A 25,837-nucleotide genomic window follows, 5' to 3' on the forward strand; every position below is an offset into this window, starting at 1 on the left:
GGAAAGAGATTATAGGTAGATTAAGTTCTACGATTGGACTAAAATCTTTTCATGATAATAATCTATTTACTTAGATTTTGTATGGTTCTTTGTAGTTTGGAGGTGGCTTATAATTGTAACTATCCATAGAGTAACAAGTCATAGGAACATGGAAAACTCGCTAAAAAGATACTAGCAGCCATGGCCTGCCTGCCTATGATAGCAAATGGGTTTTGAAACTCGCTAGGAAAGCAAAAACAAAACCACCCCAAACCTTAATAAAAGCTGGACTGAACTCAGGGGGAAGGGGGGTAGAGGCGTATCAATGGATTCAAGGATGGGATGCCGTTGGGCTAACCATCCCCAAAAGCTAACACAGAAAATTCGCAAATCCCAGCCTCCATGTGGACCCTCACCAATAAAAATGTCCCATTATGATTCGGTGGGCTACGGTCTCCACGCTCTACACGTCTCTTCAACTCACCCTAGGACTACGACTAGCAAATAGAAAATAAATTAAAAAAGAGTGGTTTTGGGGTTGGGGGTGGGGTGGGCTGGCATTGTGGTCCGTTTCGTGCATAGATCAAAGTCATAGAGTTGGTTTTGTGTGGTGCAAACCATGAAGAGCCAATAAGGAACCGGAAAAAAGGGTTTCAAGTATTTGAGTAGGAAAGCCGATTGGGATTGGAGTAATGGACCTCCTCTCCCCCACTACCCTCTCTCCCCTTTAAAAGTCCAATACCCAAAAATAAAAATAATGACCCTATCCCTTTTTTAATTTTAATCTCAATCTCACCCCACATTACCTTATCCCCAAAAGTCCCATCCCAACAACTACGCCTCTCCTTTCAGGTCCAATTAGCCCTTTCGGGTCTGTTCGAAGCCCAAATCCTCCTTCTCTCTCTCTCCTTCCCTCTCCTCCCTTCCCCCCTCTCTCTCTCTCTCCTCCCCTTCTTTCTCCCTGCAAAACCCTAGATCTCTCGGCCTTCAAAGCGCTTTCCGGGCTTCAAACCGCTCCCAGATCGCTTCTCTTTCGGTTTTTGAGAGGTAAAAATCATATGCGCTACCTAATTTTTCTGTTGATTTCTTTGACCCTAATTTCGTTTTTTTTTCCTTTTTGTTTTTGAGGTTTGCTTCTTTTTTTTTTATCATTGTTATTTTTGGTTAGTGTTTGGGTTTCTTTGTGCTTTTTTTCCTTTGTGTTGATTTTGGGCTTGATTTTTGAGGTTTTATGTTCCAGTGTTTGAGAATTACGGTGACTGCTGCTTCGATTATGTGACAAACATGAGAGATTGTTGGTTTCTTGTCTTTATAGTTATGGAAGTTAAAGAGTTTGTTTTAAATGTAATGAATTGCTTGTCATATGGCTTTGTTTTCCTTGTTACAGGCTCGATGGGTCTGTCCTTTTGAGTTTTGATGATCTGGGTGGGTACTGGAAGTAGATTCCTATTTTCCTCTGTGCGTTAATGGGTTATTGTTTGTGTTGTTGATCTGGGCAAACATGGGTTTTTTCTTTAGCTTTATCCTTTTTGATCTGGGCAGATGTGTTTAATCTTGAAACTGAATTGGGTTTCGGTTTGTTTGATCTGGGCTTTTCTTGTTGTTTGTTTTTTTCGATAATTTTTTTTGAAACCCTAGATCTACTTTTTTTCCATTGTAAACTTTGTCAGATGTTATCAGTGAAGCCCATTTAGATGTGTAAATGCCTATTTTAACCCTGGTCCGGGAGGTGGGCCCGTTTGACTTGTATCTAGTCATGTTAATTTTTGGCATGTGATTTGGTTTTGAAATGGACCCACCGGATAGTTGGCCCAGGCCCAATTATTCCTTGACCCAGTGGTCCAACTTGTATCTTGTGAGTGAGACGGACTGCAAGCTGGCGCGCCTTTTACAACCAAGCTTTGAGAAAAAGGAAAAAACAGCAAGAAGCTAGTTTCAATTCTCATATATTAACAGCCAAGTTTATGGAACCTGAAAACAATCAAACTGTTGACAGTATTTCTTAAATCTAATTTGGCCCACGAGCCAAAGGAGACATTGGTAAGAAAGAAAAACCTATAATTCTAAATGTTCAAGTGCAAATTAAGGAGAGTACATTAGTTGTTAACTTAATTAGATCATATCCACACAAAGTTTTAATGTCTTTATTATGGAACATATCACAAAGACAACAGCTATTCTTGTGATTTCAACAGCTAGAATAAAATTTTTGTTGCATATGTTAAATAGGTGTTGCTGATAATAGAGTCTTGTTTGGTTCTCTTTTTCTTTTCTCCCAATAAAAGCAGCTCTTATTTGTAATCCTGGATTGCAAACTCATGGGTATAGGATGTTTGGCATGCACATCCTGTGTAATAGTGAAATGTTATAGCTTATGAAGAGTACCGTTTTACACCAACTATACCTATAGCAACTGCAATGTGATTTGTTATCCTTACAACAGTGAGGGTATATCCAACAGCCTTTACTCCAATCCTGATTGTCTTGCAGTTTAAAGTTGAAATGAATAAAGGCTCATTTTCTTTTCCCTAGAAGCTCTTGGTATATAATATGCCACTGTGTAATGGGCTTTATGCCCCGCATCCTCCTCCTCCTCGCTGTCTATGTATGAAACCAGATAGATTGCTTTTGCAAAACCTCATCATTTACTTTATTTTATAGCATCCAATTTATGCTACTCATAATGTTACTTTGAACTACTTTTTTATTAATATATTATAGATAGGTATTTTGGATTCTTGTGTAAAGTTTCTTTTGCTGTCAGCAGCAGGGTTTACTTCATGACAGAAATGGCAGAGATGGCACTAATGGAAACAACCCCGGAGGAGAATAACAATCAGCTGGCCACTCCTGAAACGCAGCCTAACAAGCGAAGGAAAAAGAAGTCTATAGTTTGGGAGTACTTTACCATTGAAACCGTGAGTGCTGGATGTAGAAGAGCGTGCTGTAAGCGTTGCAAGCAAAGTTTTGCTTATAGCACTGGTTCCAAGGTAGCAGGTACCAGCCACCTCAAACGTCACATTGCCAAAGGAACCTGTCCAGCACTCATACGTGACCAAGATAACAATCAATTGACTCCATATAACCCAAGGATGGGTGGAAGTGAACCACCAAAGCGACGCTATAGGTCTCCCAGTTCACCTTACATTCCATTTGATCAGGACCGTTGCCGCCATGAAATTGCAAAGATGATTATCATGCATGATTACCCTCTTCACATGGTTGAGCATCCTGGGTTCATAGCTTTTGTTCAAAATCTTCAGCCTCGGTTTGACAAGGTGAGTTTTAACACTGTCCAAGGGGACTGTGTCGCAACTTACCTGAGGGAAAAGCAAAGCCTCATGAAGTTTATTGAGGGTATTCCTGGACGCTTTTGTCTTACCCTGGACATGTGGACTTCAAATCAAACACTGGGTTATGTGTTTATATGTGGACACTTCATTGATAGTGACTGGAAGTTGAATAGACGGATTCTCAATGTCATAATGGAACCGTATCCTGATTCTGATTCTGCTCTAAGTCATGCTGTTGCTGCTTGCCTGTCAGACTGGAGTTTGGAGGGCAAGTTCTTTTCCCTCACCTTCAATCATCCACCAAGTGAAGCTGGGCTGGAATATCTTAGGCCTTTACTCTGCATTAAGAATCCCCTTATTTTTAATGGTCAGCTTTTACTTGGAAATTGCATTGCTCGTACTCTTAGCAGCATGGCAAAGGATGTGCTTGGAGCTGGGCAAGAGATCATCAAGAAAATTCGTGATAGTGTAAAGTACGTGAAGGCATCAGAATCCCATGATGATAAGTTTGTTCAAGTTAAAAACCAGCTTCAAGTGCCAAGTGAAAAAAGCCTATTTCTTGATAATCAAACTCAATGGAACACGACATACCAAATGCTTGCGGCTGCTTCTGAATTGAAGGAAGTGTTTAGCTGTTTGGATACTTCTGATCCTGATTATAAGCTAGCCCCATCAATGGAAGACTGGAAGGTGGTCGAGACTTTATGCACTTTCTTGAAACCTCTCTTTGATGCTGTCAACATCCTTACAACTACAACTAACCCTACTGCAATTACATTCTTTCATGAGGCATGGAAAATACATGCAGACTTAGGTCGTTCAATCACAGGTGAGGACCCCTTCATCAGCAACCTTGCTAAATCAATGCTAGAAAAGATTGATAAGTACTGGAAGGATTGTAGCCTGGTTTTGGCAATTGCAGTAGTCATGGATCCTCGATTCAAAATGAAGCTTGTTGAGTTCAGTTTCACAAAAATCTATGGTGATGATGCTCCCACGTATATCAAAATTGTTGATGATGGAATTCACGAGCTCTTTCTTGAATATGTGGCACTTCCACTGCCTCTGACACCAACTTATGCAGAAGAAGGAAATGCTGGAAACAATGGAAAGCCTGAAGATTCTCACCAAGGGAATCTTCTTTCAGACCATGGACTTACTGATTTTGATGTCTACATTATGGAGACTACTAGCCAACAGATGAAATCTGAGCTGGATCAGTATCTGGAGGAGTCCTTGCTGCCTCGTGTCCAAGAGTTTGATGTGTTAGGTTGGTGGAAGCTGAACAAACTGAAGTATCCAACTCTTTCAAAGATGGCTCGTGACATTTTGTCGATCCCAGTATCAGCTGCTGCTCCTGAGTCAGTCTTTGATATTGTAGACAAGCAACTGGATCAGTACCGTAGCTCCTTGCGACCAGAGACAGTGGAAGCCCTAATCTGTGCTAAGGATTGGCTTCATTATGGATCAACTGAAGTTTCAAATGCACTTGTTAAAATGGAATTTTAGATGTAGGTCTTACATCCATCAGAGTATCATGTTTATGATGGTAGGTTGCCGTGTTGGACATATTTAGTCTTCTATTTGTACAATTAGAAAGAATTGTATGGATGCTTAAGACATCAAAACTTAATCGCTAGAGTAGTTTTTCCTATTGCATGCTTCTTTGAAGGTTGTACAGGGCACGAAAAGTATTAAGTCCAACACCAAGTAGGCTTTTAGCAGGGTTATGGACTAGTGACTAGTCTTTAAGCTCCTGTACATCTATTTGGTTGTAGGGTATCCTGTCTTTTGCCTCTTACTAGTCAGTAATAATTTTCTCAACATTCTATGGGTGTGCAGTGCAGATTTGCATATTTGCATTTTGCTCTGAGCCGAGCCGTTGAAACAACACAATCTCAAGTCATTGTGACTTGCATCTCCCCATTCAGTTGTGCTCATCAAGTTTGAGCTCAGTATATCAAGACAGCATGAAAATATAAAGGAAACACAACTGTATGACTATGACATTTTTCAGTTGCTTTGATTGCACCAAGTCATGCCCAGCTAATCTTCTGATACTATTGCTACTGGCGTTTGCCAACCATTTGTTTAGTTTCGTTTTCGGCCCAAAATCAATTTATTTGTTCATCTAATTATAAACTTTGCCACCTTAGGCCCAAGTCGTTAGGCCCAGAACCTGCCTTTCTTTCAGTTCTTCCCTCTTTCCCTTGTATATTTTTTCTTCTTCGCGACACCGCGAATCGTCGTTCCTGTCTCTCTCCCGCCTCCGTTGAGCTCGCCGCCGGTTTTGCTTCGGCACACCACGCAAAACCCAGTAATATTCTTTTCTTTTCTTTCCTTTCTTCCTTTCTCCCTATCTCTTTCTTTCTCCGCCCCTCTCTTTCAATTCTCTCTCTCTCTCTCTCTCTCTAACTGAAATTCACTTCTTCTCTGTTTTTTTTTTGGTTAAATTCGCCGGATGATTAAATAAGAGGATTAACTAAAGAGAAGTGGAGGGTCAGAGCTGAAGATGGATCTTTCTACGTTCAAGCTAGACATTGACGAGCTTATTCATGAGTTCGTTCAGGTTTTTTTTTCCTTCTCAATTTTATCATAATCTTGGTTCTGGGTGTTGGTTTTAAATTTTATATAGTAATTGTTTGATTCCAAATTGACAGAGTGAATCAAGAACGTTAAATGATATGAAGAGAGTATGGTTATCGAGGAAATTCTCATACATTTATGAGGCCAGTCCTTCTACGAACGTGGCTTTTTTTATGCAGTCACTCTATGCCCATACTATTAGTATGTCAAAGTCTCTCTCTCTCTCTCTTTTAAAAGCTCTGTTTGGTTGTTATTTTTGCCACTTTCTTTTTGCTTCCAGAAACAGAAATAAAATTTTCTGCATGATCTTTTGCCTTAGGTGACTGTCATGTACTCTTATGCAGGTCACATGGTCAATTTTGATTCTTTATCTTGCAGACTAGGAGGGCTTTATTGCCTCTACTGCCTCTATGAAACTCAACCATTCAAACCTCCTTTCAAGATTTATCTCTCACTCGGTATACTTCCACATTTTCTTAAATTTATTTTCGCTGAATGGTATTTACAGTGATACTTCTATTTCAGAACTCGGTTTATTACCACAACTAATGATAAGAACGGTAATGATACAATTATTTTGTTGACTAGGCATCCCACTGTTTATCTGACTTTGTGTGTTTTCTTCTTCTTCTTTTTGTTCTTTTCGGCTTGCTATTGAATCCTTGACTGACAGGAGAGCTGAAGAAACTTAAAAGCCTTGTTGCTGAGGCAAACGAAAAGGGTATAAGAGTAGTGCCTACTTTGGTCAAAAGGATGCTGGAAAAAAATATGTTTCTGTTTGGTTTTGTAGACTTTAAGGAAGGCTCGGTTAGTGAGACAATTAACAGTCTGACAAAGTTACAAGACGCCCGTATACAAGTTGCATATGAGAAGTAGGTTCAGATATCTATTTTTTAGTTTGTTTTGTTATGTTCATTATGATTTTCACTTTAACTTTACTTTAGTATTTGCTGGTTTCCTTTTGACTAACAGGTTATTTACCGATACTGAGATTGAGCAATACCTCCACATGAACTTGGTAAATTATACAACTCATCAGATAAAATTATGAGAGGAAGTATATGGCACCTTTGAGGCAGATGTTAATGTATGTTAATGTATTTACTGCAATGACTGCTATTAGAAGGGACACAATACAATTAGGAAATGTATGATCCTCCTTATTGTAAGTGGTGCTGAGAACGTTGTTTAAAATTAAAGCTGAGACCCATCATGAACTGGTTGCAGTTCATGAATACTGCAGAAGACATTTGTGCATAAAGTTAAGAGATGTAATTTTCTTTTCTTCTTGAATAATGTTTGTTATCATCGTGACCATATTATTTTTTCTGTACTAAACTAAGCACTCATCTCTTGATTAATTTTGTTTTTCATCATGTCTCAGCTTATTTTATGATGGTACATATTTGCTTCAGATATGCCGTCTTGCCTAAAAGATGTTGCTTAGAAATATATGTTCAAATTTTCTTCTCTAATGGTTAGGCTGAGAGTTTCACTTGCATGTTGCCAGTCAGTAGATAACAATGGTTTTAGAATGTATGCAATGGGTGCCACTAATTTCCTCTTAAAATCCTTATCAGATTAGCTCTTGTTTTAAACTGCTTCTGATTATGTGATTTCTGTTCGAACTGCTTAATGTTGTAGGGTATGGAAGTTGACCTCAATATGCTAAAGAAACTGTCTACAGAATATGCAGTGGCCAAGAAACAAGCCATTGAAGGTACATTTTTTGCTATTTCTCTGGCAGTCTGTCAGCCATTACAATATGCCTTAACAGGACTTTATATATTTTTTAACTGACCATCTTAATACCTTGATGTGGTGTCATGCTTATCATTTTTGGAACCTTGATTGAAGTGCATTTGACCTTTTGGCTGTCCTTAGTAAATGAGCACATTTATGTATCTAATATTTTATGCAGCTTCATTTGGTATTGTATGTTGCACGTGTGAGTTACAATTTCCTTTTCCCATAATTCCATAAAGCTATTGATGAATATCATGAATTCTATGAGTATTTTCCAAATAATAATTATAATAATAATGAATCTAAATGATATAATTGATCTCAAAAGTATCCTGAAAGTGATAAAACATCCATGTCCATGATTTCATCATTTCATTTTGCTTTTAAATTATTTCTCCACGAATATCTATAACTTTTTGCTTTCCTTGTTTTAATATCTCATTTTCATTTCAATACTGCATTAGCTCTAGTGCCAAATTACTCTCTGAAACTGAAACTGAAACCACACAGCTTGTGTAAGCTAGTTTTCCTGTTTGCCTGGTTTTACCATGTAATGATTTCTTTTATTTCTAAAGTATCTACTCGTTTACTTATTCTGAATTCAATTTAATTTCTTCTTAAAGAGGCCAGCGAGGTGGTGGATGTCCAGAACATAAAGCATATATCAGAAAATAAGGAATCTCTTAGTGAAATAGTGGAGAAGATAGATGAGAATTGGAACAACCAAAGAGAAGTTTTTTATCAACGGACAAGATTGAACCCACAGCCTGCTGAAGAGGAACAGCCACAGCAATTACAACTGCAAGAAAATGAGCAGGAAGACGAGGTTGCTGATGAAATCTTTCAACTACTATATCAAAACGAGTGAATTCTGCCCCTATTTTTTGTGCAATTAATGGTGTCAGTGGTGGTGTTGGGATTGGTATCCTTTGTGATTATGTCGGTATATTGAGATTTGAAATATTTCTGTATATATGGAAAGGGGCATCTGAATTTCGAAGACGGGAGAAATGTTTCTTATGAAAATGTTCAATGAAATTTCAGTTGCCATTAATTTGTACTTTGATTAAATATTCAACAGTTTGGTTGTGTCCCCCAAAAATTTCCAAAGAAAGAAGGATGAAGGATCTTGTCTCTGTGGAGAGATGAGTAAAAAGGAAATGAGATGAAACCAGTGGATCTTTTGTAGGGGTTTGGAAACCCCACTGCTCTCCCTTTGGATGGAAAGAACCTTTCATTACGTGGCTCGGGACACCAACAGCATTGTGAATTGGTGACAGGCTGTGTGTCAGCAGTCATATCTGGTGGATCATTTCTTGGGCAAAACCACTCTTTTTTTCTTTTTTTGAAAAACAAAAACAAAATATCATCAAATTTTAGGTTCACTAAGTTCTCGAACTGCTTGATTCTGGGATTTCTTTCCTGCTGTAAATGTGATTCATAGGGGCAAAAGGGAAATAATCAAGACACCAGCTTTAATAGCAATAAGAAACTTTATTCAATTTCTTTCCTCCATCTCATAATACATAGGACTAATAAATGGGTAAAAAAATACGAGGGAACAATGAAAAAACACCTCAACCGCAGCGAAACCTACTCCCCAACATTTCCCTCCCTCAATCTGACACTCTACTCTAACATGCTGCATCTAACTCATAACTCAACTTCAAGAACATGGACTTTCTGCCCTTCCTCAGGCAATTTTTCCAAGCTGAACTTCACCAATCCTGACGATGAATCGTAATCAAATTCAACTTTACTAGATCCAACAGTGCACTTTCTCGGCTTTGCTGATGAATAAGCACCAAAGTTGCCGCAACCTTTAATTTCAATGCGAACTGTCCCCACCAATTCATTGCTGCAATTCTCCGCTCTCACACCACCAAGACCACTGCTTTCACCTTCATATCCATCATCAAGCTCCGAAAACTTGGCACCATCTTTAACTTCATATTTTAGCCCCTCAACGGCACCACCAGAATTGTACATGTTGATGAGTCCCAATGGTGCAAAACTGAACCCTGGAGCCAAAACCTTGATGGGTGTTACTGTGAAGATTTCATGCTCAAGGACCTTGAGGGACACTGGCATGGCTGCATTGTATGGAAGGGTGATTAGTTCACCGGTCCGGTCAGAGTAGACTGCACAGTCACCAGTCCAGTCAGGGTCCACGGAGGCCTCCGCAATGAGGTGGACATCACGGCCCTTTACATGGCCCGTTATAGACTCGTCCTTGGTTTGGTGGAAAGTATTTTTACGCGCAGCGCTGTTCCATGCTGCACCTTGGCAGTTGTATACGCCAAGCACTCCGGTGTACTTGTTCATGTTCCATATCTTCAACAAGCTGCAATCAAAGAAAGAGTATCATAAGGAATTGCCAACAAGGAAACATCTCAAACTCCAACAACTTCAATTTTAATGTTTGAGACTTGTTCATTGATGGATCTGTTTTTTTAGCTTCAAGATTTTTCATATCAACATTAACAATCATATTAAAATTATTAAAAATAAGGAATTAAGGATATACAAATTGATATTAGAAATAGTTGGTAATATTAATATATAAGAAATTATAAAATATTATAAATAGCTAACCAGACTCTTTTATTTCTATCCATTCTACCCAAAGGGCGAGAGACAGAGACAGAGACAGAGACAGAGACAGAGAGAGCTAAGCTTACCTAACACCATCACGGGCTGGATCTGTAAACAAGCAATCACGAGTGGGCCGTCCAGGCAAACGACCCCGGAGGATCGACCCATCAGGCAACACAAGTTTCTTCAGGACCTCAAAGTTGTGCCTCCCAGGCGCATCACTGTTCCAAACAAAACGCCCAATACTTAGCCACCAACAATAACCATAAGTAAATAGTGAAAACCAAAACAATATGATCACAAATCAAAAAGGGCCGAGGGTGCAGCCTGCGAATTCTTACCTAACATAGAGGGGACCACCGCTGATAGCACGTGCTGAAGCGTGGTACTCGGCGGCCGGATGAACAGAGTGAAACATGTCCCAATCCGGCAGCATAAATTCCCCAAGGAACACGCTATTGTACGCCACCGCCGCAATGTGGATGGTGTGTGACACAGGATCTCGCGGGTAGAAATCATCCGATGCTCTCACGACCGCCGTCTGTTTTGAACTGTTCCACACAATTCCAAACCCACCACATCAGAACAAAACCCCCCCAAAAAATTCACCGAACTAACAATAATAGAGAGAGAGAGAGAGAGAGAAATGCTTACCAGTAGAGTGCATCAGTGTTATGGCTCATGCAAGCGATGATCCCATTATCTGGAAAATTCCTCCCCACCGATGCATCAAGCGCCTGATGATATTGCGTCGTCAACTCCACCCTTCCACCCAGCCCAGCTCCAAGTGTTTCCAAAATGCACTGCACGTCCACCTTCACTCCGTCTATACCCGCAGACGCCAGATAACTGTGCAACTCATTGTAAAACTTGTACACATTTTTCGGGTTCACCAAACCCAACCCTTGAACCGCTATCGCGTCGGTTTTCCAACCCGGTTCATTGTCCACCACTCCCTTCGAAACCATCGGGTACCGGATTTTCGACCCGTATTCCTCCATTTCCTCAACTCCAGGACGGACCCCACCCCAATACCCAGTTATCGCGTGCCACACGTACACATAATTTAACCCGTGTTTTTCTTTCGCAATATTGACGATGTTTTTAATTCCCACCGTTGGATCATCCTTCTTTTGGAATTTCTCGTTTTCTTTTAACCCGGTCAACCGAAGCAACGGCTGTTGTTTAGTATCGGTCTGATCAGACGACGACGATGGGTTGTTTTCTTCTCTGGGGTCGGCACCGACGGATTGCCATCCGTCGTCGATGATCACGAACTTCGGAGGGGTCCCACCGGAAGCTAAAGACTCGAGCCCAGATTCGACTCCTTCTTGAGTAACGTCTTGGTAAAACGCGTCCCAGGTACACCACCCGAAATAATCAATGATTCCAGGTAATTTTTTCTCGTGCCGTTGACGGAACGTTTTGACGTGTAATTTGACGGCCCTGATTGCTTCCGTGATAGCACTAAAAGGATCGGTGCCAGCGTGGAGGAACACGGCATGCGTAAACGACGACGCTTTCGTGTCCGCGTCGCCACTCTCTAAACACATCTCGAGCTGGTCGTTTTGGTTTCCCTGTAAGACGGCTCGAAACGAGCCTTCGATCAAAGGGAGGAATACGGTGTAGACGATTTGATTTTCTTGGGTTGAGTCGAGGTGGGACCCTTCTTTGGTTTCGACCAATAGGAATTGAGTCTCGAGAGGAACGTCTTTCCCTTGATCTCCCATTTTCTGGGCCATCCACCATAACTTGAACCTAAAGCAGGACATGAACCGGACGTCGCGCAAAGTACCGATGGGGACCACATGCCTGCTGTTCTCTTCATCAAAAACGGCTCCGAGGAAAACTCCCTCGACATGACCGGATTCTGAACCGGACGTCGCGATCACATTTTCGGGAACTCCCGTCAAAATTGTCCGGTCCTTAACGATTAATTTCCTCTCGGCGATCCTAACCGCCGGTTTAATCGTCATTTCTTCTACTTTTCCTTCTTCTTCTTTGTATAGCTTCTTCAAAGGTGGCTTTAAATCACTTCTCTGAAAATTCCAAAATACCCATTCAGAAACCGTAAAATTAAAAAATAAAAACTTAAAGAAAGAAAATGCGAGCTCCTAATTACCTTAAAAGACAACACGGATAACGCTGGATTTAGAGAAACTCCGACACCCGAAATACCAGAACTGAAACGTTTCTGAAAATTTTGCTTTGAAATGTTTCGAGAGAACTGTAGACTTAGAATTAGATTCGATTTTGAGTGACGGTAAACAAAAGAAAATCTCCTATTTATAGCTAAGATTCGTGAGCTGTAACATGTATTTGACATCACTTTATCCTTCTACTTCTCTCTCTCAATCTATGTCTTTCTCTAATTTTTTTTTCTTCTTTTTTATACGTTTCTTCTTATTGCCCCACTTTCTTGCCGGGTTTAATACTGCTTTCTGGCCACGCACCGAACGGCAGAGAACTTCTTTACCTCGGTTAAGCTGTTAAACTTAACGGTGGATTAGATTGCCACGTCGGATCCACTTGTACCAATCCGAGTTCTCGGTTTTTTTATGCCCACCCGAAAGCTTTGTTCACTATCGGGCTACATTTTTCGTCCTGGTGTGGATAATTTTTAATGCGAGCTGACTAGTGTCCAGGTATGACGCCTCTCACGAGCCAGAAAAGTAAAAAACCAAACGCGTAGCTTCCAAATCTACATGTCCACGTGGCACACCTCATCAAACGGCTGCGTTTTTTTAATTCCATGAAACACTTTTACAAGGCAAAGGAACGTTTTACATTTTTGACTGTTGAAAAGTTCGGAGAACAAGTGGCAGAAAAATCTTCCCTTGCGTACGGGGAATATGCAGCAGAGGAAAAAGACACCACCATGATCAATCATTGATTTTACGGACTGGACGCTCTTTTTTTTTTTTAGATAAAATAGCTGGTTTTCTGGGGACTGGGGAGGCGTCATCTGGAACTAGTGGGAGCTACGGGAAAAAGAGCCTAATAGGGCAAGTGGGCTGCTCCTTTCTATGAAAACTACGAGAGATCTTGAAATACGAATTTCATCAGTTTTTTTCCTTACGTGATTGATATTTTTGTTTTGAAGTTGATAGAGTAATAATATAACAATATCCATGATCAATTATTGGATTGAATTATTCATTATTGTAGATCAATTAATGAATTCAATCCATGATCCTCCTATGAATTGGAGTTAGCCAGCTGCCGTATTGCTTGTTTGATGGTTTTTATGCTCTGACTTTTCCAGCATCAGAAGAGGGGCAATATCAATCAAATATTACTGCCTTTTTCTTATGCTATAAAGTCCATAAGCAGGTGAATATTGTATAACGTATATGGTATTAGGGAAGGTTATAATTGGTTGAGGTGATTGTATGTGTCTTCCATTTCACGAGGGAAACACAAGATCATGTCTTCCTTAACGTTGCTGTTTATTTGGGAGAGAACTGAAGCACCGTGAGCATTTAATTGAATCTGTACAAATTCAAATGGAATGGATGAATCTCGTCCAGAAACAAACCATAGCTAAACTCAGAATACAGTGCTTAAAACTTGGTCCCCTGGACGATGATATTTATTTGTCTGAACCTGTGGCTTGGTCCAGTTAGTTCACCAACCCATTTTAAGGACTAATGATAGCTACATAGCTAGGGCTGCCAGCTAAACTCAAGGTTTTCTTTTCTTTTCTTTTCTTTTCTTTTCTTGGATAATAGGGCTAAATTCTGGGTTCAAAGCTAGAACCAAAGATTGTGCAGGATAATCGTGAACATTGAGCCAAATTAACCCGTGGCTCAATAAAAGAAAATTGTTTTTGTCTTCAAAAAAGCAAATTAATAATAAACAATAATATGCCTTCCATAGGATAGGGAAAATGCATCTAATCGAAATTATTAAATTTTAAAAAAAAATTAATCTTTACAATAAGTTACGTTTATAAATTAATTAATAAATATATTTATTTCAGTGATAACTTAATCACAAAAAGCTTATCAATGACTAAAACCAATCATAAATTTATAATACAAAAAAAATTGAGTAGTTATGCTCATAAATCATTAATTGAACTCATAATTTTATAGTTTTTACTTATTAGTTTTTATTTAGTTGAGTAATTATTAGTTTAATTATTATTGTTATTATTATTATTATTATTATTATTATCAATTATTTTTGCTTAATAATTTATAAAAAGTGGTAATTTATTGTATCAAAAGTTTATGTGAATAAATAATGTAGAAAAAAAATAAACTGAGTATACATGTTTTGTGATGAGTGTTTTATGAATGATTTTTTAAGTTCAAAATATGATCATATTAATTAATTTTTTAATTTTAGTGTTAAAATATATTTTAAATATTAAAATGTTAGTATAAATTTAATTTAAATGAACAAGTCTTAGCAATTTGAACTTGGCTTAGTTTAGATTTTAAAGAGATCAATCAGAGTTAATCCAACCGTAGACACTACCACAACTATTCTTTACAATTGGTTCAATTATTGATATGATTAGGTCAAATTTCAACTTGATTTTTGCTTCCATCTGATAAGATTTGTGCTTTGGATTCGACGGAATTCAACGCCACGTGTGATGATATTTGGAGCGAAAAGCAAGAACCAAAAAATCCACAATTCCACGTCAATCTTAATCCAAGTTTACCTGGTAATATTACTAATTGAGTAGTATCATTATTGGCATGGTGATTAACATTTTCCTCGTTTAAGCAAAGCTCATCCTCCACGTCACTAGCCGATGCCATCGGCGTCACTGATTAAACCAGATCTGCTGCTTAATGCGTCATGGTCTTCGCTCTTTGCCCTTCATTTCTTGGACGTTTACGTTAAGACAAGCGCTTAAGAAAGCTGAACTCCTTTACCCATGTTAACCATCTTTTCTTACTCTAACTCAGTATATCCTTTAAGAAAAATATTGCAAAAAAGAGGACGAAAAACTTTTTCAATTTTGACCTCTTATTATTTTATATATATCATTGATAAGATATAAAATTATATTAAAAACTTTGAATTAAGTAGCTTTTATATATATATATTTTAAAATTTAATTGATAAAATATTGAGAATATAAAAATCATAATTAAAATTATTTTATTATAAAAAAATTAATTGAGATAGAAGAAGATTTTTTTTTTCCCCCTCCCCTCGATTTGGATCTTTCTTCTTTGGCGTAGAAAAAGATATGACTAGATTAACATAATCGAATTTGCACCATTCACTTGTCCGCTTGATCGTACATCACGCGGGGAACAGTTCTCCGGCTAACTAGGGATTAGTGCGTACGAAAACACGTGGGCGGTTAAATCTGTTCGGACATAAATATCTTGCAGACACACGCATCTCTATGACATAAACAGCATCAGCTTCGTAACTTTACTTTTGTTATCTGCACGTGTTTTTCGCCGTACGATACGCCTAAACTGTGAAACTCTTTGCAGTTAAATGTAATCGGCCCGATAGATTAGGAAGGATACACACTCTCCATACCTATGCGACACCTGTCCATTTTGGTTGATAGGACACTTGTCATCTGGTGACGTTTTGAGGAAATGAGAGGAGATGATCAAGGATGCAGACAGTATGGGTCCGGAAGTGGCGGCAGGAAGGTGGATGATGGGCGGAGTACTGAAGATTGGGAAATATTCTTTTGCTGATCAGACTCGGATGGGATGGGAGAGAGAAGTTTTGTCATTATCTTTTGAGACAAGACGGAAAGTCTTGCATGGGGATGATGATTGGGCTGGATTTATATGTGGGGTCCAGTCTGATAGGTGAAATGCTGCTGTAATCGGATGCGCTTTTTGGTATTTCTAACGCCGGGATTGTGACTAGGATGAATGCCCCAAAAAATATCTCACTATTTTTCTTTCTGGGATCTATATCCAATGATTAGTGCTTATCAACTTAACATCATACATGGTCTAACTAAGGTAATAACCAAAGTTTGATTAACTATTGTTATCTTTTCTTTAGAAGATATGGTTTAACATTCCATTTCATTCCTAAAATTTACTATTTCATATTATATAATATATAAAATAGAAAAGGACCCACACTATCAACGAGTGTGTAAAATCTATAACATCTATAACTTGAGGACCCAAATCTGACTCTACATTGAGCCACGTTTCCCTTCTCTCAAGCTAACATCTGAAAAGTTAAAAAAATATTTACTTTTGACTTCTCAAACTTTAAAAATTTCGACATGCAGTGCCGCCATTTCTGGCCTCATTGTTATAAGGTTGCCATGTGGAAAGTTATTAGCTTAAAAAAAACAAGCTGACTTTCGGTTTTTACAACTTTGGGTATTGTAATTAATTGTTTCAGTGTTCATCACGTATAATTTGGATTTGGATGAGCTTCTCTTCTTAACTGCATTTGATCTTTATCTCCATCACCTGTTTTTACCTCGATTTTACTGCTTTTGCTTAGACTTCTTTTTGTTTCTAGAGATTTCTTTATTTGTTTATAAGTTTCTTTACTTTTATTTCTTTTATTACCCGATCTTTTGTTTGCCATTTTCTGTTGCTTTTGTTCTTTCATCTGTTCCTGTTGATCTTCGTTAGTTGCCCAACAGCAAGCACTTTGCTTTGTTTTAGGTATTTCCTCATCTTATCATGTTAGCCTTTTGCATCAGCCTAATTATGATTCATTTTTAATCAATTTTTTGGTACATCAAATCCTGGGTCATCAAATACTGCATTCTTTGCATGGGATTACTTGATTCATATATGTTTTCACTGTGTCACTAACACTTCTACTTGAGATAGAAAATACTAGCTCAACTGGGAAGAGAAACTAACCACGGCATATATGCACCAAGTAGTCAGTCTGTTTTATCAGAACAATACTTAAAACTTTTGTCTTTGTCTTTCTCACTTACATTTTTTTAATTTTCCGTTTTGCTATGGCATAAACAACTAGCATATATTATACAGTTATAACGGGCAACAAAGTTTTTCTTACTAACCATGCCCTATAAACAGAATCACTAACTAAACCACAACTTAAACCAGCTGAACATGTCTTAATCCATACCATTCAAATTCAAACCAAATCAAAAACGTCCTCCATTTTCTACACATTTTAACATGCCAACGAAAATCCACAAAACATTTTGAACTAAAAATGAACGGAAAAAACAAAAAGAGGACTTACAGGCGTCCTGACAACAACTCGCAGCTTTCTATCAGCTTCATTTCTAGGTGAATAAGCCCCAAAAACCAGCTGCCTTGGCCGCCACCGCACCAAAAACCAGCTTTCTATCAGCTTCATTTCAGTGATTTTTCAAAGAACCCACCAGCTGATTCCAATCCCATTCTTTATTTTCCTTTCTATTTCCTCTAATTTCCAGTTTAAAAAGAGAAGAATAAAAAAAATGGAAGTCCAGATGGATACATAGATGATCAAAAAAACCCAATTTTTGATATAGAAAAAAGGATTGAATCGTTTCTATAGTTTATAAATTAAAACCATGCAACAAAAACCCACCAAAACAAAAGAAATTGGATGAACAGAAAAGCCAAATTCGACCCAAAACTTAGATTATAAAGAAGAAAAATGATGCAACGAAGAAGGATAAAAAAATCAAGAAATAGATAGAGAGAGAAACTGGTTTTCTTAGAGAGAGAAACATCAAGAGAGAGAGAGTTTTGGTCTGAGGACAAAAGCACTGTGTTTCTTTCTTGCTCCAAATGGGAGGCTTTCTTCCCCTTTTTAGGTTTGTTTCTTTTATGGGACTGTGGCATGGATACACTGTACAGTGGCATTTTAATTTTCTCTGTTTTAATTTATTAATTTTATTCCACTTTTGTTGATGTAGCACCTGCTGACTTCTTTTTTCCTATATTTTCTTTAGATTTTATGCCATTTATTAGCATCTTATATCCATTTCAAGAAAATTTATAAATTGCTACAATTTACCTATATGCACTCCATATTTTTATTTGAATTTTTAAAAATGATAAATTGGAAAAAAAATTATGGGTAAAAATATAATTGACTCTACACCCAAAAACCAAGTCAGAAGAAAAAATCAATGTCTTATGCAAGTCAATTTGCTACAATTATTGTTTTAAAAAAATCACTACAAGTAATTAAACCACAGACGTAAACTTATAAATCTAAAACTCTCAGAAAAAGGAATTAATTTTTTTATCTTCTAATTCTCAAATAAACTAACAATGAATTTATAAAATGTATGTCATTGCTTACTGTTAGCTTTCAAAAAATTAATTGTGAAATTTTTATTAAATACTTATATATCTATGTGCAATTATGCATTTCAATTGCATATAATTTTTGTTCTTTAACATTTGTGTGAATTGTAAAAGATTTTTGGTTCAATCAAGTTTAGAACACTACATTGCTTAAAATTAATAGAAGCTGTTCTTTTGTGTTGGCAATGGTCTTTCCTACTATATTTCTATTTATTCTTTTTTATTCGTTTATATGTTTTGCTTTACGTAATTTTGGCAATCATAATTTATATCATTTATTATTATTTTCATTATAGGTTTTTTTTAATAAAAAATAAAATTATTGAGATTTTTTAATTTTTTTCGTCATACAATTATTTCTGCTTTTTACATTTTTTGTAAACTAAACAGGTAGTCGATTGTGCAAAGTTTAAAGATCTTCGTAACAGTGCGTTTGTAGGACCAGTTGGTGTGTATAGTCAATCTTTTCTTATCAAATCTTATCTATTTAATTTGTTTATTATACTTATCTATTTTGCTTAGCAAACCATCTGTACTGATTTTTTATGTCAATTTTTTTTTAAAATAAATAATGGTCAACAATATTAATTGCTCATTTTTTTTATTTTTACTCATTATTTTAGAATTTTTTTTCCTTCTAATTATATGTGCAATTGATTCTCAAAAAATGTATGCTCTTTTTTTCAAATATATATAGTTCGTTTTTTCATGAAATAGTTATTTATTTAATATGGCTCGCTTCATTTACGTATCGCAACTATTATTGCATTATTTGTATATTTAATTATGAAAATGATAGTGCCAACATTAATAATATATGTATACAAAAAAAATTTTAGCATCACTTAGATGTTTATCATTCTAAAAATGGAAGAAAAAAATTTGATCTAAAATTCCTATATGCTAATTTATCAATGTCTAAAATATACAACTCATATATGCTAATATATCAATGTCTAAAATATAAATATGATTTATCACAAGTTTTTTTATATTTGTAGAAATTCACAGAAGATTGAATTTCATCTTTGCTTATCTACTACTTTTAAATGTACAAATTTTTTACATTGAATTTATGCAATCTTGAACTTTTTTCAATATTTTCTGTTTTCTTATTATAAAAATGACAATAAAATATTTTTGTATTTTTTTATTGTTAGATATTACATTACTGATATAGTGTTTTCTCACATGTTTGTCTAATATATACATGTTATTTTGTTCTATAGTGTTTTGCAGTTTTTCTCAGTGAATATCACATCAACCAGCAATTAAGCACTGTAAAGCTTTCAACCTTACTTCACCTTTTCATTTTTGCATCCTTTTTTGTTCTTGCTCCCTTTATTTGTTTTTTGTCCTAGGTTGTATCGTTTCTGTTTATGTTATTAACGTTTTAAGTTTTCTGTTAAATCTTTCTTTCGTAGTAATAATTTTGTCTTTATGAATAAAAATAATCGTAGTAAACAAAATAAATCTAACAGGATCAAATTATTGAAAGCTAAAAGATTAAGCAAGATAAGGAATTATGTCAGTTCTAATCCTGTTATATCTGAAGGTAACAGTTACTCATTCCAGATGGAAGGAGAATTTCCTCCTCGACATAACAACATGAATAATGTTCCCTTAACCCAATGTATCTATGTGCTTATAGGAGGACATGTAATTCTCCATTCTACTACAAATGCTCATGGAGAATTGCAAACAATTCGAATTGAACCTTTTACAGCTATTGCTATGACTAGTTCAACAAATACTTTTTACAGAAAGAGAAAATTTAATTGCGCATATTCTCTTTCATCTACCTCGAGTTATTTTCCCCAACAAAATCCTTTAGTTATAACTGACGATTTGTGTCGAACCCATCAGCCTTCTGATTTTGCATTTTCTGCTCCTGGGTCATTAAAGGTCATTGATGCCGATCTTAATGGTAAATTTATCTTTCTTAGAATCCCTCTACACTATACTAGCATCGTTTTTTTTTTCCTTTTTTCCATAACATGTAAAACCATACAAACAATTTGTGATTGAATTTTTCTTTAACCAAAATTATGAAGGTCACATAGAAGACGCTGATTGTCGATCCAATAACCATACATCATGTCTTCCATTATCATCTGAAAAAAATAGCTTCTACACATTTACGTAAGTTAAACAATGTTAATAGAAATGTACTCACTTATTTAAAACGTTGTGTCTATATTATCATTAACTAATACTTATTATTGTTTTTAATTAATTTATTAGGGAATTGCTTCACAACTTCTTGGTTCGGAGGACCTGATTATCTTTGTCGTTTTTGCTCTGCTCATATGTGGAATGAAGAAAGAACTAACATATAAAAAAGAACTAGAAATCTGACTTTTAGTCTTTGTTGTCAAGAAGGAATCATTAAAATACCTCCGTTTAAACAAACACCTTCTTGCCTAGATCAATTGCTTAGTAACGATATAAATCAAACAATAATGAAATTTAAAAATAATATAAGAATGTATAATAGTATATTTCAATTTACATCATTAGGAGGTAAAATAGATAACTTAATCAACAATAGGCCAGGCCTTTACACTTTTTAAATTAATGGACAACTTCATCATAGAATAGGTTCTCTTCTTCCTAGAATTGGTCAAAAACCAAAATTTGCTCAGCTATAGGTCAGTTAAAATCCTCCTACGCAAGTATACATATCGAATATATAGTATATTAGCAAGCAGGGTATCGATCTCACTGGGAATTGATCTAAAACTTTACTAATTACTAAAATTAGAACAATTCAATCTTATCCAAACAATCAAAACTTATTAATTAACTACAACTAATTAACTAAAATTAAAACCAACAAGAAAAATCGAAGTAATAATAACTTGAGAAAATATCAAATCAAACAAGCCTAGGATCATAATATCTCTCACACTTCATTTAAATCTTAACTCTCTTACTTAAATTATTTCAATGGGTTGAATTGCTAATCTAGAGTCCTAAATTATTTATAAGGGTCTCCCGACTCAACCTATAAAAATATCTATTTTAACCAAAACACTATATCCCTATGTAATTTAAAATTAAAACAAACTCATTAAGTTCAGGCTCTAATTTGGCTACATATGGCCTATAGGTATATCCCTATTCTATACGTAAATTAATTAATTTGATCATATGTTATCCCAATTTTAATCTACTATAAACTCCCTTTCTCAAGTTTGTTTAGGTTCTTAGATCAATTTAATTGGTGGCCAGGTAATTAAAAAGCATTAAGAACAAATTGGAATAAACAATTCAAATCCCATTAAAGATAAGTAAGAAAGAGATTAAAAATTTAGACTACATGTGGTTCAATTGCAATCTTAGAAAAAGAAATTTAGCTACTCATAATTGCAAAATAAAATAACATTGAATAAAATTCAACCATTGAAAGTATCAAGAAAGATAAAAGCTAAGGAATAAAACAAAACAATATTTGCCGTCTTGATTTACAAGTTTCAGCCTCAACTTGTAACTTTTTGAATCTGTCAAAAGTTGTCCCCACTAATGTTGTTAAAACAGATCTATTTATACTAAAAAACTTAATCTAAAGTTCTTTAAGCTGACCTAGGGTTTAATTGGGCTTAAAGGTGTAATAAGAGGCCCAAAAATCAATTATCAGTATTTACAAATTTTCATCCCAACACAGTACATCTAGCCATTTTTCGACATGATTTTCTCTATGTTCGAAGCAAAACTGGGCAAAGTAATCGTCATGAAAGTTGTAGCTCTGTCTCTTAGCTTTCCAATGGTCAAAGAATCGCATCATTTAAAGTTCTGTAGCTCGAGATATGGCCAAAATACTAAAACATATGCAAGCAGATTCTAGGTCTTTAAACACCTTACTTTTCAAAATTAAGCTAATTACTTTTAATCTTACAAAAAATATAAAAACTAATAAATAATAACTAAAATAAAAGGAATAACATAAAATTAAAATAACTCACTAAAAATTAACCTAATCATGAAAACAACTAAAAATAATTAAATTATAATTGAAAATTGAGGACTTAGCTAATATTTAATAACAAAATTAGAATAAAATAATTCTATAAAATAGAATTATCACTATATGTTTACGATACTGAAAATGAAATCTCAAATAGACTAGACATTTTCTGTAATGATGAGAATAACAAATCTATTGATAGATCTATAGTGGAAGGTCTATTAAAAATGCTTGATGAAAATAATCAGATTGTTAAAATTTTTAAGATGGCTAGAGATAGACTGACAATATCAGATTCAACACCTCTTCGATTAAGACTTCTAGTATCCCGTAATAATTCTAAACAAAACTATCAATTACCAACTGCTTCTGAAATTGCTGGGCTAATAGTTGGTGATTTAGGAGAATGTGATGGCCATCAAGATATAATAGTTGATTATATCAATGAAGGACTTAAACGAATAAGTGAACTACATCCTTCTTTTATGGCCATCCAATACCCTCTTCTTTTCCCTTATGGCGAAGATGGGTTTCCACTTACTATAAATTATGTTCATTCATCGATAAGAAAAAAACCAAAACTTCAAAAAGTAACTATGCAAGAATATTATGTCTATATAATTCAACAACGATCTATTGTTAAAAATACATTGTTAAGAGGTGATAGGCTTTTTCAACAATTTATAGTTGACACATTTACAGCTGTAGAAGAGGAAAGATTATTATATATACGAAATAATAAAAAAAATTTAAGATCAGAATTGTATAATGGCTTAAAAGAGGCATTTGCAAGAGGTGATAACAATGCAACCACTATAAGAAAACGTATAGTATTACCTGCAAGTTACAGTGGAAGCCCACGATATTTATTACAAAATTATCAAGATGCAATGGCAATGTGTAGGTATTATGGTTGTCCGAACCTGTTCATCACATTCACATGTAATACTAAATGGAAAGAAATTCAAGATGCATTAAGTTTGATTCCACATCAAAGACCGGAAGATACACCTGATATAACTACGAGAGTCTTTAAAATCAAACTATACTATTTAATGAAAGACCTAATGAAGAACAAACACTTTGGTCGCGCTACAGCCGATATGTCAATTAAACATAACAAATATTTATTATTTTAAACGAAACAATAAAATCATACTTTTCATGGACTAATACAAAAGTTTTCATCCTATATGATTCAGTGACTTACACCATTGAGTTCCAAAAACGAGGATTACCACATGTCCATATTCTTCTTTGGCTACATCGTGATGACATATTCTCATCCTCAGAAGAAATAGATAAAATGATATCAGTTGAACTACCAAACAAAGACGTTGATCCAATAGCATATCAAGCTATAGTAGATTTTATGGTCCATGGACCATGTGGCCCATCACAATCAAACTCTCCATGCATGACCAAAGGCCACTGTTCCAAATACTTTCCAAAAAATTTCCAAACAAGCATTATTATTAATAAAGATGGTTTCCCAATATATCGAAGAAGAAATATACCTTATAATACAATTATAAAAAATGGTATTGAATTAGATAATAAATATGTAGTACCTCATAATGTTGATCTGGTAGTCAAATATCAAGCTCACATTAATGTTGAAATTTGTGGTCAATCTAGAGCCATTAAATACTTATTCAAATACATCAATAAAGGACCATACCGAGCACGAGTTATCCTAGAAAATTCAAACTCAAACATTGATCAAAATGAACAACAAACGTCTATTCAAATAGATGAAATAAAAACATATTTAGATTGTAGATATTTATCAGCATACGAAGCATGCTGGAGACTCTTTGCTTTTTCAATACACCATCGAAAACCAGCAATTCAAAGATTAGCCATACATTTACCAGAACAACAAAACATTTACTTTCATGATAATGAAAATTTATCTAGAGTCTTGCATAGGTCAGATATCAATAAAACGACCTTTACTGAATGGATGGTTGCAAATCAAAATGATCAAAATGGTAGACATTTACTTTATGCTGACTATCCTACTGAATATGTTTGGCATCAACAAGCAACAAAATGGAAGAAAAGGGAAAAAGGAAGATGTATAGGTAGAAAAAACTATGTACATCCAGCAGCAGGAGAATTGTATTTCCTACGAATGTTATTGAATGTAGTAAAAGGAGCAACTAGCTATGAATATATCAGAACAATTGATGACATTACTTATCAAACCTTCCAAGAAACATGTAAGGTGCTTGGATTAATAGGAAATGATCAAGAATGGCATGATACATTAATTCAAGCTTCACAATGGGCTTCGAGTCAACAATTAAGACAATTGTTTGTAACCATTGTCATGTTTTGCCAAGTTGTAAATCCATTAGCACTTTGGAAAAGTAATTAGAGATTATTTTCAGAAGATATTGAACATAGATTAAAACACGCATTTGGATCAATGCAATATACAATTCCAGATAATGATATAAAAAAATATGTTTTAATAGCTTTTGAATACCTATTCAACAAAAATGGTAGCTCTTTATCTGAATTTAAATTACCTATGCCTAATCAACAAAATCTTTACCATGAAGAAAATAGGTTGATACATGAAGAAATTAACTATAACTTGATAGATCTCCAACAACTACACCTAAAATTGCTTTCAAACTTAAACCTCGAACAAATGCAAATTTATCAATGTGTTAAACATTCAATAGACAATAAAGAAGGACAAATGATCTTTGTATATGGACATGGAGGAACAGGCAAGACTTATTTATGGAATACAATTATATCTGGAATAAGATCAACTGAAAAAATTGTTTTGGCTGTTGCGTCATCTGGTATTGCATCATTATTATTGCCAAGTGGCAGAACAGCTCACTCAAGGTTTAAAACACCTCTCAATATCAATGAGTACTCAACGTGTCAAATAAAAAAAGGAACACAACTTGCTAGGTTAGTTCAAGCATGTAACTTAATACTGTGGGATGAAGCACCTATGGTACATAGATATTGCTTTTAAGCTTTAGACAAAACTTTAAGAGATTTACTTGACAGTGATTCAAGTCAAGTACTAAACAAACCTTTTGGAGGAAAAACTATTCTATTAGGAGGTGATTTTAGACAAATTCTTCCTGTTGTTGAGTCTGGAAACAAAACAGATATTATTAACACTACAATAAATCAATCACCATTATGGTACAAATGCAAGATTTTTCATCTTAAAACTAACATGAGACTATTAAAGGATAACCTTGACGAGGAATTCAAGAAAGAAATTGAAGGGTTTGCACAATGGTTGCTAAATCTTGGTGATAGGAATTTAGAATCTTTGGCCATGGAAAACGATGGTGACTCAAATTATATAGCATTACCAACGGATTTATTAGTTCCACTTATGAATGACCATGTTCAAGACATGATCTTCGTTGTTTATGATA

General features: G+C 35.4%; 3 protein-coding genes and 1 long non-coding RNA gene across 6 annotated transcripts; 3 read left to right on the top strand and 1 right to left on the bottom strand.

The window, feature by feature from the left end:
* Window positions 1-749: 749 nt before the first annotated feature.
* On the top strand, window positions 750-5,098 carry DAYSLEEPER (BED zinc finger and hAT dimerization domain-containing protein DAYSLEEPER). 2 transcript variants are annotated; one of them, XM_007013475.3, is made up of 2 exons: window positions 750-1,026; window positions 2,747-5,098. In XM_007013475.3, exon 2 carries the CDS (start codon window positions 2,760-2,762, stop codon window positions 4,779-4,781), a length of 2,022 nt encoding a protein of 673 aa, XP_007013537.3. In that variant the 5' UTR covers window positions 750-1,026; window positions 2,747-2,759; the 3' UTR covers window positions 4,782-5,098. The 2 variants fall into 2 exon arrangements, with proteins under 2 accessions (XP_007013537.3, XP_017983540.2); XM_018128051.2 differs by having other exon boundaries at window positions 2,750-5,098.
* A 333-nt stretch (window positions 5,099-5,431) lies between these two features.
* Window positions 5,432-8,658, top strand: LOC18588812 (Small nuclear RNA activating complex (SNAPc), subunit SNAP43 protein). Of its 2 annotated transcripts, none has more exons than XM_007013476.3 (8): window positions 5,432-5,589; window positions 5,747-5,841; window positions 5,933-6,059; window positions 6,203-6,316; window positions 6,532-6,730; window positions 6,831-6,876; window positions 7,503-7,578; window positions 8,228-8,658. In XM_007013476.3, the coding sequence occupies exons 2-8, from the start codon at window positions 5,785-5,787 to the stop codon at window positions 8,470-8,472; spliced, it is 864 nt and encodes a 287-aa protein (XP_007013538.3). In that variant the 5' UTR covers window positions 5,432-5,589; window positions 5,747-5,784; the 3' UTR covers window positions 8,473-8,658. The 2 variants fall into 2 exon arrangements, with proteins under 2 accessions (XP_007013538.3, XP_017982062.2); XM_018126573.2 differs by having other exon boundaries at window positions 5,509-5,589; window positions 5,734-5,841.
* Window positions 8,659-9,078: 420 nt separating this feature from the next.
* Window positions 9,079-12,601, bottom strand: DIN10 (Raffinose synthase family protein). Its single transcript, XM_018128042.2, has 5 exons — window positions 12,322-12,601; window positions 10,854-12,238; window positions 10,541-10,750; window positions 10,286-10,420; window positions 9,079-9,948 (listed from the first exon to the last, which is right to left on the bottom strand). Exons 1-5 carry the CDS (start codon window positions 12,523-12,525, stop codon window positions 9,258-9,260), a joined length of 2,625 nt encoding a protein of 874 aa, XP_017983531.2. The 5' UTR covers window positions 12,526-12,601; the 3' UTR covers window positions 9,079-9,257.
* Window positions 12,602-18,836: 6,235 nt separating this feature from the next.
* On the top strand, window positions 18,837-19,858 carry LOC148760664 (uncharacterized). Its single transcript, XR_016028286.1, has 2 exons — window positions 18,837-18,896; window positions 19,678-19,858. It is a non-coding gene; the product is annotated as an uncharacterized LOC148760664 (long non-coding RNA).
* Window positions 19,859-25,837: the final 5,979 nt, after the last annotated feature.

This window comes from Theobroma cacao, chromosome 9, assembly GCF_053813885.1.
Source record: "Theobroma cacao isolate CCN51 chromosome 9, ASM5381388v1, whole genome shotgun sequence".
Taxonomy (NCBI): Eukaryota; Viridiplantae; Streptophyta; class Magnoliopsida; order Malvales; family Malvaceae; genus Theobroma; species Theobroma cacao.